Source organism: Hippocampus guttulatus, chromosome 2 (genome assembly GCF_054856545.1).
Source record: "Hippocampus guttulatus isolate MCC_2025c chromosome 2, RoL_Hgut_1.0, whole genome shotgun sequence".
NCBI lineage: Eukaryota > Metazoa > Chordata > Actinopteri > Syngnathiformes > Syngnathidae > Hippocampus > Hippocampus guttulatus.
In genome coordinates, this window is record NC_141262.1 from 8,010,707 (window position 1) to 8,025,032 (window position 14,326).

General features: G+C 43.7%; 1 protein-coding gene across 3 annotated transcripts in view; it reads right to left on the reverse strand.

Moving 5' to 3' along the window:
* frmpd1b (FERM and PDZ domain containing 1b) overlaps positions 1 to 14,326 on the reverse strand; it is a 28,386-nt gene that overhangs the window by 4,154 nt on the left and 9,906 nt on the right. The window contains exons 3-16 of one of the 3 annotated variants that reach the window (XM_086133787.1): positions 12,668 to 12,778; positions 11,221 to 11,393; positions 7,826 to 7,928; positions 7,193 to 7,238; positions 6,310 to 6,414; positions 5,856 to 5,951; positions 4,622 to 4,747; positions 4,263 to 4,382; positions 3,575 to 3,708; positions 2,797 to 2,923; positions 2,437 to 2,529; positions 1,994 to 2,176; positions 1,541 to 1,688; positions 145 to 1,092 (exon numbers count right to left, since the gene is read on the reverse strand). In XM_086133787.1, the coding sequence (XP_085989913.1) occupies positions 145 to 1,092; positions 1,541 to 1,688; positions 1,994 to 2,176; positions 2,437 to 2,529; positions 2,797 to 2,923; positions 3,575 to 3,708; positions 4,263 to 4,382; positions 4,622 to 4,747; positions 5,856 to 5,951; positions 6,310 to 6,414; positions 7,193 to 7,238; positions 7,826 to 7,928; positions 11,221 to 11,393; positions 12,668 to 12,774 (2,509 nt within the window). In that variant the 5' untranslated portion in view covers positions 12,775 to 12,778. Of the gene's footprint in view, positions 1 to 144; positions 1,093 to 1,486; positions 1,689 to 1,993; positions 2,177 to 2,436; positions 2,530 to 2,796; positions 2,924 to 3,574; positions 3,709 to 4,262; positions 4,383 to 4,621; positions 4,748 to 5,855; positions 5,952 to 6,309; positions 6,415 to 7,192; positions 7,239 to 7,825; positions 7,929 to 11,220; positions 11,394 to 12,667; positions 13,069 to 14,326 lie in introns of all 3 variants that reach the window. The other 2 variants (XM_086133770.1, XM_086133778.1) reach the window with 2 other exon arrangements.

A 14,326-nucleotide genomic window follows, 5' to 3' on the forward strand; every position in this document is an offset into this window, starting at 1 on the left:
AGAATTGATCATATCTTCTCCAGTCAGGTTTTGACAAAGGTCCATCAAGTACAAAAAAAATATGCAATCCTACATCATCCAAAATAAATAAATACATAAAAACAACGACATCATGAAGTTATGATAAACATGCCATGAACAAACCTGAGAGATCTGTAACTGGAGGAGTGAATCTTTCCTGTGCGTCAAAGAACTCCTCCTCAGACTCTGACGCATTCTCTTTGACCAACAGAGCTGCTTTAGGGTTTGAAGAAGGCGTTTGGAAAAGAGACTCTTCATCCTTGGAGAGGCGCTCCTCAACTTGTCCTGCTTTGTGACCTGGTATGGAGCTGGTTCGTATTGGTACTTTGGGAGGGGTCTTCTTCTTTCTTTTAATGGCCGCTTTCTCGAAAGGTGTGCTGTCAATCATCCTTAAATCTCTGGAACTCGGGATCTTAGAAATGCGTCTTAGTACCTCCCTTCCCCGGTCTTCCTCCTCCTCTTCCTCCTCTTCATCATCACTAGTGGCCCCTGATGGGCTTGAGAGGAAATCAGCTTTAGAGAATTCAGCAAAACAAAGACAAGAGTTGTCACTGACTCGATAATTAAGATTGGTCGGTCTTGAAGGGCCTTGGAGGCGTTTTGGTTCCAGAAGGTAGGGTTGATGAACATCCAAAGTTTGGGGATTCTCTCTCAATGTATCAAGATGAGGGCGAGCTTTAACTGTCGCACCGCTTTCCTCGAGCGCAGCACTCAACGAACTGCTAGACAAGCTGGAAAAGCTGCTGGTCACCCGTAGATCCGTGTGGTACCAAGTGGTCGCTGGATTCGGTTCCTCATTCATCACTTTATGCAGACCGCTTCCTGAAGCACCTTGTTCCTCTTCACCCTCGTATTCCTTACCTTCTGTTGTCACGATTATCTTCACTTCCTGTTTGCCTCTTGACTCCTCCCTCTCCTGTCTTTCTTCCTCTTTCCTCTTTTCTTCCTCCTCCCTCCGTCTTTCCTCCCAGTCTTGACTTGCTGGGTCATGGTGTTTGTAATTCTGAGAGTCCATTGGGTCATCCTCATCCGTTGTCTCATCTGAGTCACTGCAGCAGCGAGACACATAACCTAACACGATAAACGATATGTTAGCAAAATGCTGTGTTAATTCCTCACTATACACCCATGAGTGGCTCTTCTATCGGTACCAATACTTGATGGCAAAAATCGACGTGGTAGAAATATGTGCGTCATTCCAGAATTGAAAAACAGATTTGTCTCACTCTACCATCATTGTTACACTTTTTATGGTTGCACCGTATTTTAATTATCAAGTGCTGTGTTTGGTGCAGTTTTCTCTGGACAACTGTGATTTACACAGCATGTGCCTGTTTCTGTATTTTTTGAATGGATTATTTGAAATTTAATGTGGGGAAGAGAAATGGTCCTTCAATTTTGGAATAACCCGCGTATCGAAATGGTCAAAGTCAGAGAGTGATTACTTAAAACGGTTTTTGCTCACTTGATAGGGATTCATAGCACACGCCCTCTACTACGGAGAACTTCCCACACACACCTTCTTCAGCAGAAATGCGGTGCACCCTGACTTTGGGGCGCCCCATTCGGAAGACATTGAGACTCGGATCCACCAGGAGTTTGCAGTACCCTCCCAGCAGACATGCTAGGTCTTTGGCTGCCAGAGAGTCCATCAGTAAGGCAAACGGCTGAGAGATGGAGGGCATTGTAGAAGGTAGTTTAAAGCGGAAGTGATTTAAGACAGGGGGGGTAAGGGGGGAAAAAGGCAATGGAGTGGGACAAAGGGGGAGAGAGAGTCACATTTGAGTCCAGTGAATCAACCTTATGGCGCTCATACACGCTCCCTTAGGCTACATGGGTGTGACGGGATGCATGCTTGACCTATATTTACTCAAGCGTCAATTGTCTAATCTGTGTCAGCACAAAAGTGCCTTCGTTTGAATGAAAAACAAAGCCACGTTTCTTAGTGTCCACGTGCAAACAACTTGCGTACCTTCATGTCGTGCAGAGAGATGCGCAGTAGACTGACTTTGTCCGACTCAGAAAGCAACTCCACGCGGCTGATGCTGCTGAACTCAACCATTGTAGAGATTACGTTGAGTTTGTGATTGACGACCTGACTCATGCCATACTTGGATCCCACCAACAGGCTGACCAAGACCTCCCTTTCTTGAAGCTGAGTGTTGTTAAGAGAGAAAACATCAGCTTAGACAAGCTTTAACAAGTATTGAGACACTGCGAGAAGGTAAACAAAAAGGAGATGCAAAGTTCCCCTGCTATTTTACAGGTCATCACTCATGCCCCCGCTGCATCTCCAACTTTCCCCCAACAAAGATGCACGAATAGTCATCGTTCCCACAGACCACAGAAAATACCTAATTTAGCATTACGGTAGCAGACTTTTGTTCGTCTAAATTATATGCTCTCCACCCTTACCATCATTGTAGCTGAGTAGGATCTTCCCCCATAAGAAACCAGCTCTCCTAGTTGAGTGAGGTAGGCCAGACGAGCCTGGGAAGCAGAAATCACCTAAAACAACAGAAGTATGAGGGATAGGAGGACAAAAGATGAGAACACACAGGGAATACAGACGGTCAGAGAAATTTAAAAAAAAAAACTTTCTACAAAATAAAGTCCTCCACTCCTTTGACCAAGTTAACTACAAAGTAGATCCCATTATGTACCCTGACTACTCAGGCTACCAATCCAAATATCACTTTAAAACCACTGGAGGGTTTGCTGTCATCCAACCCTCCAACTTTTTACACAGCGCTGTATCCTCGGCCAAACTTGTACCTTTTGGCGAGGCTCTAACAGAGACTGAATTTTTTTGAGGTGGTAGCTGATCGCTTTCCTCAGGTCCTTCTCCCTCATGTTGCTCAGCAGCGTGGGAGAAATGAAGCTGTCGAGGCCAAACTCTTTCCTGTCATCATACAGAGGGAGAAATGATAAGCACACCAAGCATAGGATTCGAACGTATCCCCACACCACTAAAAATATTGCTCAATCAAACACTTGCTGACGATCAAAACAGTGCATTGTTCACGAGTTGGGTTGTACATGTATATATTTTGATCGTTTTAGTGTTCATAATGTAGTGGCCTATTGGGGTACTGCTCAGAAATGTGTTTGCTCCATTCATTCATGAGACCAAGACCTAACAATTTGTAAACATTGCAAGGTTTCAAAGAGGATGCTCTCAGAGGGAAGTGGCTGGCAGTGTTAAAGAGTGTCATTAGCAGGTTGCAACAGCAATATAGAGAGACAGGAAGAGTCACAGAAAGGCAAGAACAAGTGGAGGTTCTCGGAAAATGCATTGCTGGATTTGAGGATCGAGCACCTGTTTTGAATTTTGCTGCCGAGCTCCTTGTTAGACAACGGCTAGTTGTGCAAAAAGTACCGAGCCATTGAATCGTTGGAAATGTGTACTCAAACGTTTAGAGGACCTAGTGAGTGATAGTGCAGTTTAGGTTCATGCTGGCATTTCACCTGAGATCTCAATACACCCAACCTTTTGTGAGTCATGTAGATTAGCTTGAAGTGGGAACCATACACCGTGCACATGAACACTCACGTAATGGCTTTGATGGAGGTCCTGGTCAGTCCGCAGCTATGCAGTCTCTCGTGCATGTGCAGGGCGGCAAGGCGGAGTGCAGTGTTACACTTCATTTCTACAGCAAAGCGCTCCTGGAGTACATCGCCAACACTCTGGAGGCACAAACCAATTATGTACGTGTAATCAACACACATAAGTGCAAAGTAATGTTTAGGCTTGTAAGGTGAAACAAACACTTTGGGCACAGATGTAAAAATAGAAAATACATGTGCATCCTTGTACAAAAAAGCAACATTTGGATCCCCGATCTATCGCTTTGAATGACACACACAATCATTTTGAGAGGCAAAGACTCAGCAACAAATCAATAGGGCAAGTGTTTTTCCCTATGAAATGTGCTGTGACAAAATTGGGCAACCCACTGCTTTGCTGCCAGTCACCCATCTTGAAATCCGTCTCAAGCATGAACACTAATGTCATTTTCCACAGGAGATGATGTCACTGAACACACTCATGGGCAAAGAATATAACAGGAACCTCTCAATCATTTATACAGCAGCTTCCAATTAACAATATTTCATCAAAATGTATTGAAAATCTAAGTATTATATAAACCCTGAATGTACTGACAAATAGCCAATAAAAAAAATGTAGTACTAAATTAGTATTATGACGACAAGCCAAGCAGTAGCTGCTCATCTCGAACCTGTAAAAACAGGTACTCAAAGGCAAAGGCGTCCTCCTGCTGCATGTCGGTGGGATCTCTGGGAATGAAGCACACCCGAAACAGACATCTGTAATCATGGGAGTCTTTTTTTTGCACCACCTGATGGAGACAAGAGACAACGATGGAAACGTTAAGGCAAGTTCTGAAAGTCAAGCAATAATAATAATAATAATAATAGATTTTATTTATAAGCGCCTTTCAAGACACCCAAGGACACTTTACAATAACAAAAAACACAAAACAATACGGGTTGAGCAGTAAACATCCTATCTGCAGTTGATTTGTTTGCAGGGGCGGGAGGGGGGTGGGGGGGGGGGTGCTATTGCGTGTTTCCTTGCCTTCTGTATAAGTTCATCTTCATGCAGCAGCAGTAGTTTGGTGATGCTGTACTGCTGCTCCAGCACCAGGGCAAAGTATTCGATAGCCCGGATGGAGAGTTTATCCTTCAGAGTCAGAACAATATCCTGGAATGGTGAAAAAAACAAATGAGACCCCCTTGAACAAATAGAATTCACTCCAGTCCGCTGATGGCAGATGGTCAGTGCATTTTGTCTCGCTGACATTTGCCTCCCCGTGGTGAGGAAAAAAAGCAATAAAACACAAAACCTGCTGTTGACAAAATAGTGTTTGTTTGTTGTTTTCTTTTAACTACATGCACAAATACCAGATGCGATACATCACAGCTTTACTTTCATTCCAAATGTGAGTTATTCTTACATTAACCTCATACACTGGAACGTTCTCCCCCTCTTGCCTCCTTCAGAAGCCATCCGATTAATTGCTTTTTACGATCACGTCATTAGAGTGCAGCTGCAGTCTACCCACCCTCGAATAATCTTGAGCCATCATGACATGTCATGCAGTGTGAATCTTACAAAAGACAGTCCTCCAACTTCAGGCTTCTTGAAACGAAAATCCGGTTCAAGGCGTTGAGACTGTCAGATTTTCAGTGGGCTTTATTTCCAACAAAGAGTACTGCGTAGCAGTTGAGAGCCTATCAATCAGTGTTATTTGTTTTTATGAGTATAATCCTTTGCTATATTGCGGTTCACTTATCCCTGCCCCAATACAGTAATTGGCTTCCCCCCCCCCCCCCAGTGCTTTTAAACAAGCAAAAATGTGAATACCGCATGTGTGAGGGGAAGTTCGAAGGCTGCCTTAAACTTTTGTATTCCAATATTACTACGCATTTTCTATGTGTTTTATGTTTAGAATTTCCATTCAAATAAATTGAAAATATGTTTATAGTGTGCGAGGAGTATTTTTAAGGGTCAAAGTATATTTAAAAAAAAAAAAAAAAGGTTTTACATAGTCTCAATACTGTGGCTGGGTTTGGGACTTAACTCTCACTATGACCGGGATCACTTTATTTTGATTATGGGTTGTGACTCAAATGGGAACAAGCGCTACACAAAACAGATGGCTGAATAACGCGTGTTGTCTTTGTTCCATTTAATTGACTGTTATTCTTTAAATGACGGTTATCTCAATTAAGGATTTGTGTATTCAAAGAAATGTAACCCTTGAATTTGCACACCTTTTTTCACACTGGAGTTCATGTACGGAACATACCTTGACAGTGGTGGTGTGGTCAAATTTGAAGGCCTTGGTCTGTCCGTTCTCTAAATAGACTTTTAGAACATTGGGCAGGAAGAGAAGAGAGTTTCCCTGAAGGAGAATAAAAAAAACAACAGAGAGAACATGACAAGGCTGCGTTGAGAATGTAAGCAAAGGGGGAATAAAGCCCATGTTCGCTTTATTGTCCATGTGAAAAAAAAACTCAAGAGTTTTTTTGTATTTCGGTAATCTGCATTTATTAGTCGTATTCATTCTTGATATGTTTAGGTTAAACCAAAGACGAATATGTATGTGCAATTATTGACTGAATTCTATGTTGATTGTTTTCTCATCCTTTATTTAGAGAAGTTTACATCTATGTGCCTTAAATTGCCCCATGGTGACCAATATAGTGTTTTCTGTTCAATTGAATTGATATATGAGTCTTTGTGGCGTGAAATGTTGTCACCTGAGTGTGCCCATTGACCACCACCTCTTCTGCAAAGCGCACTTTAACTGGATTACTCCTCAGACGGGCTCTCTTCTCTGCTGACATGATGGATGATTTGGGATTCTGCAACGCACATACACACATGTGGCATTGTCTTGGGGGAAACACACTGGTTGAACTCAAGCAGGACAAAAGCAATTCATTCCTCGACCAACAACTTGACTTGCTGTTTGTACGTCTGTATTTTGTGAACTGGGAGCAAGTTGGAGTGGGCTTGAGGAGCCGACGATGAGAAGAAAGGAGCGTTAGCGCGGAGCACCGATGCGGATGTGGAACTGGGAGTCGCGGCTTGGAATTGAAGTGGATTTACATGGGACAGGAGATGTGAGACAATCTCTTTTTCGTCAATGGACGCTATAGCTTCGCGGTTGCTTTCAAAACTTAGCTTGTAGCAGACGTGTGCACATTTTCAGCATGACGTCTCTGATCCACTGGTGAAAGGACACTTTGATCCTCTCCTCTTTCATCTATAACTGCTTCAGACAACAAAGTGTATGCAGAAAAGTGGTGAAGATTGCACGACTGTCTGTGTCCTATGTGTTGTGTTGTGTTATTTTTGTTATTTTGACTTCAAAATGGCGCCGCGTGAGTGGCTGCCTTTCCAGCAGCTCCTATATTTTGTTGTTCTACTTCTTCCTTTCATAACTTTGCTGCTGTGAATCGGGAATTTCTCCATTGCGAGACTAATAAAGGTTTTCTTATCTTAATATTAATAATAATAATAATATTGAGGCTACATGCTTGAAATACAGTAAAAGGATATATTGGTATGCGCCATGGTGCAATGACTCCAAGTGAAGGCGTGTCAAGGGAAGTACATCAATGTCTTCTTTGTACTCACAGTCATGTGCCGGAGGATCGTCACAGTTATACAGTCCTCCAAGTCCCTGTGCAGAAAAACAACACACACACACACACACACACACACACACAAACACACACGATATTTTTGTTTCAGTTGTCAAGCAAGCACTTTTCCCTCCAAGCTTTGCTGAGCAACACATACACACACGCTCCAACATTTATCAATCCCAACATAGTCCGCCAAACAGTGAAGATCATCGAATGACATCGCATACGCGCATGGTGGCGCAACACTTGGCCTGGTGACTGGAAAGGTTAATTGATCTGATGTGGTGGCTTAATTAGAGGACATGTAATACAGTCAATAATAAAGTATTTAGGCAGCGACTCTGTTTCCTTCTGAGTGAGAGCAAGCTCGGCTCTCATTCCATGCTTAAAGGGGAAATAATGTAATATGGAACTTAAACGTTTTATTGTTTTATTGTCTTCGGCAGTAGTCGGGACTCTTAAGTGGCTGCCCAACCTTGCATCAATTGTGATAATATGCAACTCGGCCCTGCTTGAAGCTATAGCAGCCGGCCGCCACAAAAACTCCCCATCGACCGAATAGGAATAGGGAACAGCCGATAGTCGGCTCCTGGATGGATGAAAGTACTTCTTTACTTCTCACCTTAGGGTGTTTTCCACCTGATCGCTATTCATATCCTCCAGCACTGTATCATTGATCTGCAGCACCTGGTCGCCTGGGTAGAGTATCCCATCTGCAGGACTCCCTGCATACATATACAAACACACATACACATCAAAATAAATCAAAAGCACATGTTGCTCGCATAAATCAGTCCTGGTTGCATTTGTGGGCTAGTGTATACTTTTAGTACAGATTAAAGGAGAGCTACACACACACACACACACACACACACACACACACACACACACACACACACACACAAATGACACATTTGGTTATTCAACATGGCTGACTCAACAGCTCTCCAGGACGTGAGGGGTTACAGTTATTCTCGGTCTCTTCCAGCTCGGCTCCACATGGCTTTCTCTCGTTTTATTTATACTCATTTGTCTTCAGGCAAGCAGCACAACTGTGGCGCAGCAGTTTGGGCTGACGCTTACTAGCGCTCACTCGCAAACACAAAAACGCACGGAGAGCACATATGCGTAAATGCATACACCCACGCGCTCCTTTCGCACGCCCCATCTGCCTGGCAAAGCCCCGTCTGCCCATAGAGACGCATGCAGTTTTGTACACGCACACGTTGGCACACATTCAGGCTCACTCAGGCCGCACAAGAGCACACCCCTCCCCCGTCGAGCTTATGTGTCACTTCTGCTAATATCCTGATCTTTGCAGTTTTTTAAGAGCCCTCCCTTCCTCTTTGTTGTCCATGCGTCAAACTAATCCACAAATGTCCCCTAAAAGCTTTTAGCTACAGCCATGTCAATATCACACGATTTCCTGACTTTTTTTTTTTTTTTTTGCATTTTGCCCATCATCTGTACCTCATGTTCTCTATGTCCCTCGTGCGATCCCCTTGTTCTGTTACTCTTTTATTTGGGCAAGGAACCGTGTTTGGTGATGTCAGTGGTGAGCTGCAAGGCCCAGCAAAGCCCTCTCAGATGGACACTATCAGGGGCACTGAGGTACATTGACTACATAAATTGTAATATTTGTTCCATGGAATTGTGTTTGTATCTTCCCGACTCTCCTCATTTTGTTGGTTCTCCCTTGGCTGAAGTGCGTCCAGTTGATGTTGACAGAAGACTCTGTCTATGCAATCAGGTTTCAACCTTTATTGTGTTGCCATTTAATGCTATTCTTTTCTGGGCTCCAGGATCGGTCATTCTCGCTTATGTAACTTCAGCGAAATTAGCAATGGGACGGTTTCTTTAACCAATCAAATTTCAAATTCGTCTTCACTGGGCTCTTTTCAACCAACACGGACGCCCTGATTAGGAAGGGACAGAGCCGACTCTTCCTATTCAGGAAACGGAGGTCTTTTGGGGTTCAGGGGTCACCCTTTAAGACCTTCTATAACTCGGTGGTGGCCTCGGCCATCCATTATGGCAATGTCTGCTGGTCAGGCAGCATCTCGGCCCGGGACAGAAAGAGACTGGAGCGACTGGTCAGGAGGGCCAGTTCTGTCCTGGGCTGCTCCCTGGACACTCTGGAGGAGGTGGGCAACAGGAGGATGCTCGCTAAACTAAAAGCTATGATGGACAGTTCCTCCCACCCCTTCCAGCCCGCCCTGACAGCACTGGGTAGCTCCTTCAGCCAGAGACTGTTACACCCGCGCTGCAAGAAGGAGAGATACCGACGCTCATTCCTACCGACTGCTGTCAGGCTGCTGAATAAACATACGTGAAAATAACCATTGTGAATAGCACAGCCGCCTTATGCTGTGTTTTCGATGCTATTGCTAATTTATTATATTCATTCATTCATCTTCCGAACCGCTTTATCCTCACTAGGGTCGCGGGGGGTGCTGGAGCCCATCCCAGCTGTCTTCGGGCGGTAGGCGGGGGACACCCCGAATTGGATCGCCAGCCAATCGCAGGGCACACAGAGACAAACAACCATGCACGCCCACACTCACACCTAGGGACAATTTAGAGCATAGGTGTCAAACTCTGGTCCTGGAGGGCCGCTGTCCTGCATGTTTTCCAAGTCTCCCTGTTGCAACACACCTGATTCAAATGAACAGGTTCAATGTCAGGCTTCCGCAGAGATTGCTGATGATCTGATTATTTGAATCAGGTGTGTTGCAACAGGGAGACTTGGAAAACATGCAGGGCAGCGGCCCTCCAGGACCTGAGTTTGACACCTATGATTTAGAGTGATCAATCAGCCTGCCATGTATGTTTTTGGAATGTGGGAGGAAACCCACGCAGGCCCGGGGAGAACATGCAAACTCCACGAGGCCGCAGCCGGAATTGAACCCGGTACCTCTGCACTGTGAAGTCGACGTGCCAACCGCTGGACTACCGGGCCGCCTGATTTATTATATTTATTCTACAAATATATTGCTAATGCTATATTTTATATATATTGAACTGTGTGCAGTTCTTTTTCCGAAACATTTATTTTGTGTAATGAAACAATTTTTTTTCTTTCCGCCCTCCCCAATTTTGCTGCTGTAGACTGCAAATTTCCCCAGTGTGGGACAAATAAAGGTTATCTTATCTTATCTTATCTTGTCTTATCTTATCTCGGCCACTGGCTCGCAATGATGTCAGCATTTTTCCATCCTCTGATTGGTTGGTGTGAGCAAAACTTGTTGCAGCCAACTCCGACGAGCAAAACATGTCTGTAGCCTTTCCACGATGACATTAATACATTTAATAAACAGCATCCCTGATGCTTATGACTCATTTGATTTCTTTTTTATTTATGTTTTTGCCATGGTATTAGGTAAATGTTGATTCTGAACTACAAAGTAGATGCGTGCTGTTACATTGTCTTTTTGAATAATATTATGACGTGATCGTGGTGGCATTAAATGGTGGATTAAATCCCCATTGGAGGCCAAGAGGTGCACGGCAAGTCACTTTGTATCGTCACCTCGCAATGGAGCATTGCAACAATCATTATCATCATCACATTATATGTGGATATCAATTGTAATATTTTTCTTAGTCCTAAAATTAAAACGGTCTCCTCAATTAAGTGTCAATGGTTGATTTTTTTTTTAAGTATTACAGTGAGTGACCTATAAAGAGTTTACTTGAGGCACCAATTAACACCCTGACATTGAGCTACAGACAAAAGCAATATAGCATATTTTCTTTGTTTTATGTCCAAAAGCTGGCGAAGGGAAAAGTGATTGAATTTAGAAAGGTTGAGAAGGTGCCATCGTTCAGGGGAAACCTCTGGCACCAAGCCCGGCAGCCCGAATGCCAAGACAGTCAATGTGTGTGCGTGCATGCGTGTATGGGGGTGTGTGAGAGAGGAGAGAGGTTGTGAAGTGTTACATAAGGCAGGTGGCCACTTAAAAAGACCAGTGCGGACAATGCGGACAGGCTCTTTCGCACGCTCAACACTGCATGTACCTGTGGCCACATCCCTGACCAGCAGGGGTGTGTTTGTGGTGAGGGCGAATCCATGTCCCGTACTTCGGTCCAGCACAGGATCCCTCGTGATCTGCAGTGACAGCTTGGCTTGGTAATTCTGATTGGACAGACTGTTGGAACGTTGAGGCCTCCCATCACCTAGCAACCGTTCTCTGAGGGGGGGGTGAGAAGTTACATGAGGGAAACTGTAAAAACATAATACGGAGACTTGTGGGCTGGGGTGGTGAGGGGACCAAGGAGACAATGTACTGTACCTGCCCAGTCAAGCAATTATTAGTGACAGGCACATTTGAGCCGGAAATCAATCAGCACACAGTCTGTGTTCTAGTTTATGCCAAAGGCTTTTTGATGGGGTTAGGGCGGGGCTCTCAGGTTCTGTGAAATGGCGTACCAAAAAGCACTTTTCCCAAACTGCTCCAACAAAGTTCAATTGATGGAATTGTCCAAAACCTCTTGTAAAAATGTAAAATTAAGATAAATGTGACTCTAAGGTGCCCTGCGATTGGCTGGCAACTGATTCAGGGTGTCCCCCGCCTACTGCCCGGAGACGGCTGGGATAGGCTCCAGCACCCCCCGCGACCCTAGTGAGGATCAAGCGGTTCGGAAAATGGATGGATGGACTCTAAGGCTACGTTCACGCTTGAGGGCGTGATTCCCGATTTGGGATTTTTCATTGAATCCAATCTTTTTATGCACTCTTTCACTTTACAAACACAAATGTGACTTCTGTGAAGGGAACGCGTTTGTGATGTGACATGCATGCGCACAAAGCACAACTGACATGCACAAAAGACGATGTAACAAGTTAGTACTATATTTTCAGAAGTATGGTCCAGTGTGCAGGGCCTCATCTTTTTGTCAACTTACAGTATATAAACAGGGGATCGATGCGGGAGGAGGTTAAAAAAAACACTTTTCAATCTCCTCATTTCAGAGAGACGTCAACAAAAGATGACGTCTTGTGATTGCTGCCCGTAATAAATGAACTATCATTTTGGGATTTTGATGACGTCTACGTCGGATCTGAAAAAAATCGGAATTGTACTGTTCACACTGCATATAAAAAAAATCAGCTAAGCGTCGCATGTGGGCAAAAAAATTGGAATTGCGCTGCAGTGTGAACATAGCCAATAGGCAGAAAGAAAACTGCTAGCAAATGTACTGTTGTGGCTGACCCACTTCCTTCCAGCCATCCATTTTAACAAACCAGCCTCACGCACATGTATCTAACCTCACTATTTTCAATTGTTATTGTCTGAAAACATCCAGACATTCAATCTTGAGGTAACATAACCCTGCACGGCACCCGCAGATTGAGGAAGAGGCAGTTTTATGACATGTCTCAGACAGTTGAAATTGCTGAACAGTAAAATAAGATTAAAACAAGCTTGTGTTTTTACATTTGCCAAACTGGGACGAGTTGTACCTGCTGAGCGATTCTCGGGTGCGACGTATGATAGTTCCCACCACCTGCTGAACCCGGCTAGCCCTCCGAGCTGGAGACCTGCTCCGACACCGCTCCTTTTCCTCCATTTATCTAAAGAGAGACAGATAAGAAGTTTCATTTTCGACACAGAGCCGACAGAAGCGGAACAAAGCATATCAAAGAAAATAGCTTCTGTAAGATAAATCAGAGCGCAAGTTCATTTCCATAAATGCGAGCTCATCCTCTTTGACGGGTGTATTGTCATCCTTTTGTCTGTGATGATGGATCAGACATGCGACCAGTCAGGAGTGCAAGACGGAATGAAGGAGACAAGAGAGAGGAGGCAGCAGAATCTCGCTGGCCAGAACACGTCATAGCGATTCCCTGACCCAAACAGCCGACTGAAAGCAATAATGAAAAAAAAAAATAGCTGCACTTTAACAATAACAAGTCACGAGCATGCTTCAATTTACGTATGCACAAGGATTCTGCAGTCACGCACTTCTTATTTGGCTGCTCTTTAAACACCGTGTGAGGACATAATGAAGGACAGAGGCCTCAGTGAAACCACGAGGAAGCAAAAGCAGGACGGGGTTATAACCTTAATTTGGAAAGGAGTTTTCCACAGCTTTGTCATTGATTTGTGCAGAAAAAAATATGCTCTACGAAATGTAACGCAAGCACACACAGACACCGTTTTATGTGGATACTTATTGTGTTGGAAGTATGGTTGTGAGGCACAGAGCAAGAATGCAGAACCAAATCAAACCTCATTGTGGTTTTAAAGATTTGACATTTTTTGACCTTCAGACAAATACTTGCTTTATTTGAAATGAAGTTGCGCTCACTGTGTTTTTGTGTAATATTATTTTGCTCCGGTCCTGACGAACATGCTTCACACACTGGCACGGATAAGTTCATATATTTGAGCCCCAGAAGATGAGAAAGCACGGGGGACATATGTGGAGGGAACATTTTGTGGGTTGCATTTTGGAGGATTTGATTTTTGAATCATTTCTATTTCTGAAAACATTTTTACGATGCATGCCTGGCCAGCAAATAGCGACACGTGTAAAAACTAACTGTTTGTACTTGCAGGTCTGATCCGATATTAAAGTAGTGATTCCCAAACACGGTGGCAAAATCAGGAACTACCTCCACTTGATGACTGACCCTCACATGCGTTTCACTGCATCGAAAAAAAAGAAAGATCGGTAAACATCTTTTTTTTAACCCCAATTCCAAAAGTAATCCGCGACTATCATTTTGAGATCTTGTTTAACTTAAATGAGTTCACATCCTCAGAATTTCAGCCTCTCAACCAAATAAGACATTTGCAAACATCTGCTTTGAATTTGGAAAACAATGATCAACGGTTGTTTTGTTTTTTTAACGGACTGAACCAGTAACTGACTCATAATCAGTCAGATTGTTGAATTGAAATAACGTCCTGTTTTTTTTAACAAAGCGATGGAAACAAAAGGAATGTTTTTTTCCATCCAACTCATCTATGAATTTAAACAATGGCAAGTTAATTAAAAGTAATAAAAAATTGAATATATAGTATTTTTTTGTATGACTGCACACTGTGTTTTGCCTTAACTCTGGCATCCACAAGTTATACTCAGACTATTACAATGTATCTATTGCTGATCCAGA